At 35.9% G+C, this 6,000-nt stretch overlaps 1 protein-coding gene across 3 annotated transcripts in view; it reads left to right on the plus strand.

The window, feature by feature from the left end:
- The window catches only part of LOC125854672 (peptidyl-prolyl cis-trans isomerase FKBP20-1), a 225,780-nt gene extending 222,155 nt beyond the window's left edge, over positions 1 to 3,625 (plus strand). For 2 of the 3 annotated variants that reach the window (XM_049534259.1, XM_049534257.1), the window contains exons 2-6: positions 733 to 862; positions 2,210 to 2,343; positions 2,422 to 2,501; positions 3,136 to 3,228; positions 3,321 to 3,625. In XM_049534259.1, coding sequence (XP_049390216.1) covers positions 754 to 862; positions 2,210 to 2,343; positions 2,422 to 2,501; positions 3,136 to 3,228; positions 3,321 to 3,465 — 561 coding nt within the window. In that variant the 5' untranslated portion in view covers positions 733 to 753 and the 3' untranslated portion in view covers positions 3,466 to 3,625. Of the gene's footprint in view, positions 1 to 728; positions 863 to 2,209; positions 2,344 to 2,421; positions 2,502 to 3,135; positions 3,229 to 3,320 lie in introns of all 3 variants that reach the window. The other variant, XM_049534258.1, reaches the window with a different exon arrangement.
- The last annotated feature ends 2,375 nt before the right edge of the window (positions 3,626 to 6,000 follow it).

Raw genomic sequence — 6,000 nt, forward strand, 5'->3', positions numbered from 1 at the left:
TTCGAATTGCGCATCACTGTCTCTCTGGAATTTGTCGGTTATCCAACAAGGAGTTCATGTGACTGCATGGACCTTGTGCACATTGAGAATTTATCCGCGGTCTGTTGCTAGGGTTGTGAGTTTCTTAGTAGGTCAGAAAGAATGATCTAAAATGAGAAATTCAAACAAAAAAGGAAAAAGAACTGTCATTACAGAACTTCCATGTTATAAATTTCTTTGTTTTTGATGACCGTGGTGTCCGGGCCAGCTTTCACGCACCTCGACTAATTCCACGTTATAATTATTAAAAGGGAAAAAGTTAAAAAATGCTGAAAGAAATAATTGTTGGTCAAACTAGTAGTTGAGTTGTTATAGGCTTTGCAAGAGAAATATGATAACTTTGCAGTTCAAAAGTTCCAGCCATGCCCATTAATCTTACATAAAGTGTTACGTAACTCTCTCTCTTTTGTCCTGCCATTCTTCATTATGCTGGTCTAGTTTCTGTTTGATGATTTAAAGCTGGTTGAGTTTTAGAACATTTGCATATTTAGTGAAAATACGTCTTTGATGTAGATAAATTCTCCCATAATGCCGTTTACGGGAAAAAAACTATTGTTCTTTAACTATTTCCTTCTCATAACATTCCCATTCATTTCCTTCCCCCTTTTTTGTGTGGTTTAAGCAGTTAGTTTCTTATATAATGTGAATAACTTCCTCTGCTCATGACTTGACTTGATGTTCTTTACCAGCCAGGTTGCTGAAAAGTTATATAACATGGGTGATGCAATTGATTTAACTGGAGATGGAGGTGTTATGAAGAAAATTGTGCAACGATCCAAACCTGATGCTATTGCTCCCTCAGAGAGTCTTCCTCTTGTTGATGGTATGGGTCACATAGCTTGCTTTTGACATTTAACATAAAACTTCTACATTCTTTCTGTTTTGTGTTGTCTGTCTCTGTTGCATTCACTTTTCTCATTTTCTTTTTGGCATGTCTCTTATTACAGGCTACTTGTACAGTTATTAGGATAACACTTGAATGCGTAATGAGCCTTTACCGTGTAACTGTAGCTCTCATGCCATTACATCCTTCACCCATGCTGTTTGACACTGTAAATACATGTTGTGTCTTCCTTCATTGGTATGCTCAATAATCACCTCTCTCAAACATTGTTTTAAATAATCCAACCTCTACAATCATAGAACCTTAAGAGAACAAGATGTGTATACCGTTACTTCATGGGTGTACAGATGTCAATACTTTGCAAGGGGAGAGTGTTGTAGTTACTGCCTCTTTGCAAGGCAAGGGTGCTCCTTGTAACATCAAAGAGGAAAGCAAAACATATTGCTTAATTTATTGGGGTAAGTGGAGAAAGTATAGCTATTCAAAATCTGGGATATGCTGATGTTGAAAAGCAAATAGGCCTTCTTTCTTCTTAAACTTGATGGTTAAAATACTTTAAGAATGTAGTTTATGGCAAAGAAAGAAAAATTGAGTGAGAGACTTGAATTGGATAAAAAGAGGTGTAAAGATCTGAATTTTGAAGCAATAATTCCTCAAAAGTCACTGTTAGTACGTTTAATACAGTTACTGCTATAAATTAGGCCTCAATTGGGAGCTCCAGCTATTCTGCATCCATCGTCATGAAGTTCAGCGGATAATTCAAATGCCGTAATAGTATTCCATCCCTAATTCAAGAGTGATCATTATTAGATTTTGACAAGTGTAACTGTTGAGGAAAGTTTTGTTTGAGATAACCTCATAATCTGAGGTCTTTTTTTACCTGGAGAAAGTCTCAAACTGTGCTCTTCTACTTATGAACTGGAAATTACATGTTTACATACATAAGCTTCTAAATTTTGTTACTCCTTAATGCTTGTGACTGAAATACTAGACACCGATCAATATTTTGTATTAGAAAACCAGGTAATTTTGTCCCTGGATTGACCTATGCACTACTAGTGTAGTCTCAGTGCCTGCACTAATTCTCTTCTGGCAACAATTAAAAGAAAAAGTTCAATTTAAGCTTAGTACTCTGTTTTGTGATCCCAATATTGAAAATGACCATTTTGTCCGTACCATCTATCTTGTTTCAGCGATCTCATCTTCAAAATCACATTTTCTTAGTTCCTAAATAGCGCATATTTCTTTTTAATAGTTCTTGAAATAGCTACATCTTAGTCAAGATTCAGCATATTAATCTTTTCCTGTTTTTTGGTAACAAAACAGTTCATTATGAAGGCACTCTTGCTGATACTGGTGAAGTATTTGATACTACCCGTGAAGATAATACAATTTTCTCCTTTGAGATAGGCACTGGTTCTGTTATTAAGGCTTGGGATCTTGCACTGAGGACCATGAAGGTCGATATGCTCTTTAACTTGCGGTGGTTGTACATTGATCTTCCAGGTTGCTCAACCTTTTTTAATTTGATCTTCCAGGTTGGGGAGGTAGCTGTAATTACCTGCAAGCCAGAGTATGCCTATGGAAGTGCTGGGTCCCCACCAGATATTCCCCCTGAGTAAGTTAACTCTGTAAATCTCTTTTACATGCTGCAAGCGTCTCTTGTCATGAAATAGCTGATAGTACCCTCAGGTGCGATTGACACCGAACATAGATATATTTATGCAAACCCACTAAAATGAACATATATTAAACTCCAATTCATAACTTTGGGAGTATGATAAGCTTAGTTCTAAGAACTTAAAAGTTAAAACCATTAAGTTTAAATATTGGATGTGTCTCCGTTATGAGGTTTTAACTGAAGAAGAGAATTCGTGCTCCTTCTCCTGATCCCAACATTCATATGTACTCTATTAAGCAAGGGGAATAAAAACAACAATGTTTCTATATTAGGAAAATGATCATGGGTCCACTTTGAACCATTCAAAATAAAGTCCCTCTACTAAATGGTGAAACTCTAAACCGGTCTGGGAGCCTAGGGTTCTGTAGATTGACTTCACCTTACCTGGGCATCCTTTTTAGCATTTCCATCTCATCAAGTCAGTAAGACCAACTTCCATGTAATTCCAGCACTCCCAGCATGTTAAAGCAACATGACGTTGATTGGTAGCAAGACAATCAATGTTTTGAGCTGGGCCGGACGGTGTTCTTTGTGGTAATCTAATTGCTGAGTTTGAAACATCTTAATACAGGGCAACCCTTGTTTTCGAGGTTGAGCTGGTGGCTTGTAGACCACGTAAAGGTTCTAGTGTCAGCAGCGCTTCAGATGAAAGGGCTAGGCTGGAGTAAGTGATCTCTCTCTTTCTGTTAGCTCGAAAAACATGGTTTCAATTGAATGGAATTTCGACAAAACAATTGTTGGCACTGTATTAAACAGGGAACTAAAGAAGCAAAGAGAAATGGCAGCTGCAGCTAAGGAGGAGGAGAAGAAGAAGAGAGAAGAAGCCAAGGCCGCAGCAGCTGCTCGTATCCAAGCCAAACTTGAAGCAAAGAAAGGAAAAGGGAAGGGCAAAGCGAAGTAAAAATCGCCATGTATTTATAATATATTTATACACTAGTAGCATATACTCGTAGACGTATAGAAATACCTGATGGTGTTGAATATGCTAACTCGTATTCTTTTTGCTGGATATTTCTAAGCTTTCATATTGTTATAAGTTACCATATGGTTGGGATGGGTTATCTCATTTTAACGGGCAAAGAAATTCCCTTTATTTTTGAATTATTTTATACAGATGCCTTGGAAGAGAGTACTTTTCGAATTAATTAGAGTCCAATGAGAATACTAAACACCATTTGGAAAACCACGAACAAAAATAAGAGTAATTGTAATTTTGTTGAAAAAAGGCAATGGACAAAATTTAATTCCCAGTACAAAGTTGATTTACTACTTTGATTGTATGTAGGAATAATTATCATTCTATCATTAAATTAGAGTAAGCTTTTGCTTTTCCTATTATTCATTGAAGCAAAAAAGTGGTGGTCCAAAAATATTAATTTAAAGATGCCAAAAATTAGCCACTTATTCTTGGGAATGTTTACTAAGAAGAGACAAATCCCATGATTTAAGGTCCTTAATTTCCATTTAATTAGCAAAAACAAGCTGTAAGAATCCAAAAGAAAACTAAATTTGTTGTCAGCACATGACACGTTCTCAACTTTTTGATATGATTTGTCATTCCATAGATGTTTAATTTATCCTCTTAATAATAACACGGATTATATAACCAAAATGAAGATTATAATGTCCAAAAAGATCTTTTATTTCTCACAAGAGTTTATTCACTAAATTATATAAATAACAATATGATTAGAAAGTCAATTTTTTTAATTTTTAAGTGGAATGTTAGATTCATGTCACCTAAGCAAAATTTGAATAGTCTTTCATCATTTATATGCCATTTTCCAACATCATTAATCAATTAACCACTTTTTAGTTTATAATAAACGAACCCCGTATGGGGAGTTGGGAATTATATTACAAAATACAAAAAAGTAAACGCAACAAAATATCAAATTTTTTTTGATGTCCACTACATAACATATAAATAATTTTAACCTTAGACGCAATGTAAATGTTCAATAAAGTAGAGTCAAATGAATCCCCTCACGTCCCATAGCTTCGCCCATGGTTGATGTCAAATCAGTTGAAGTCGACTAGATGAATCTTTACGAGTCACAATCATTTCATTGTAACACATCGCAATTCAATATTTGAAGATTTAAATTCTGTTAACCATAATCACAACTTATTGGTATCGCCTATATGAATTCTTTTTCCACCCAAGTACCAAAGGTGAGCTAAATTTTCACCAAAAATAGCTCCAATGCTAGCTTATTTTTCAACCGGAACATACTCAAATGCCAAGGCACACGATGCAGTTGATAGTGACGTATATACACAGATTTGCACCCCATCGTCCTCTTCCATATCAAGAAAACGAAACGACAATGTAGGAAACATCCAACGACAACTTTTGAATCTAAAGGAGATATAAAATCAAATGCTTAATGGCATCCATCCGGCCTTACGCTTCCCTTTCTTTATCAGAATTCTGGTCATCTCTGTCCTTTAGCAGAGAGCCTCAAATGATCTCCACTACTATAATTTGATTGTATACAATTAACCAAAGGTCCACACAGCTCATGGTCCACTATAATACATCAAACATACCATGACAATCTTATAGAAAATGAACAAACCTGAGTGTGTATTAGGACAATGGAGGCCACACATAATTGAGCTAAGCAGACAGCAGCTAGCAGGTCCCTCAGAATATGGAAATTCAGTTGCAAAAACTTTCCAAGTCAAGTCTGATTAGTTTAGTCCCACATCATTACCTGTCATCACAAACTATTAAACAACACCACCATGCTTAATGGAGTTACTTTAAAAAACAAAATATTGTATCAATCAGATACTCTTCACTTGAAACAAGAACTAGTTCTTATTCTTAGCAGACAGGGAATGCACCAAAACATACTCACTGCCCCACCAAAACACTTTTCCATAGAATATCTGTCACTTCCCACAAACAACGTGTATCAGGCAAATCCGTTCAATAAAGTCTGAGACATCATGGTGTTGAGTCGACTTTATTGATCCGCCACACTCTAAAGTGTGTACCCCACTAGACTAATAGGTCCCCTATCCTAAGAAATCACTAAAGTACTCTATAAACCAGCCTCTTTTCTTTTCTTAACCAAGAAGATTTGTCCCTAACAACTGGCTTCTTCTCAGAGGTTCTCAATGTCATCTTAAAAGCATTCATTCCACCATTAGAAACCACCTTTTTATTTATCACCACAGTACAATTTACAATCCCACTCAGCCTAGATGACCCCATATGTTATACAGGTCTAATTTAGTAAATTAAAAGAGCTTGCTGAGGTTCTCAAACTATAACTTTAAACAATCCAACTAGTGGTCCAAAAATCTCATCAGGCTGTTGTCAAATAGCCATGTATTCTTCTGAATGTTTCATTCAAAAGAGACAGATCCATTTGATGGCCAAATGCAAAGGTGTAAATGTCCCAAAAATCCCAGTTTCTTGTCA

This window comes from Solanum stenotomum, chromosome 2 (assembly GCF_019186545.1).
Source record: "Solanum stenotomum isolate F172 chromosome 2, ASM1918654v1, whole genome shotgun sequence".
NCBI lineage: Eukaryota > Viridiplantae > Streptophyta > Magnoliopsida > Solanales > Solanaceae > Solanum > Solanum stenotomum.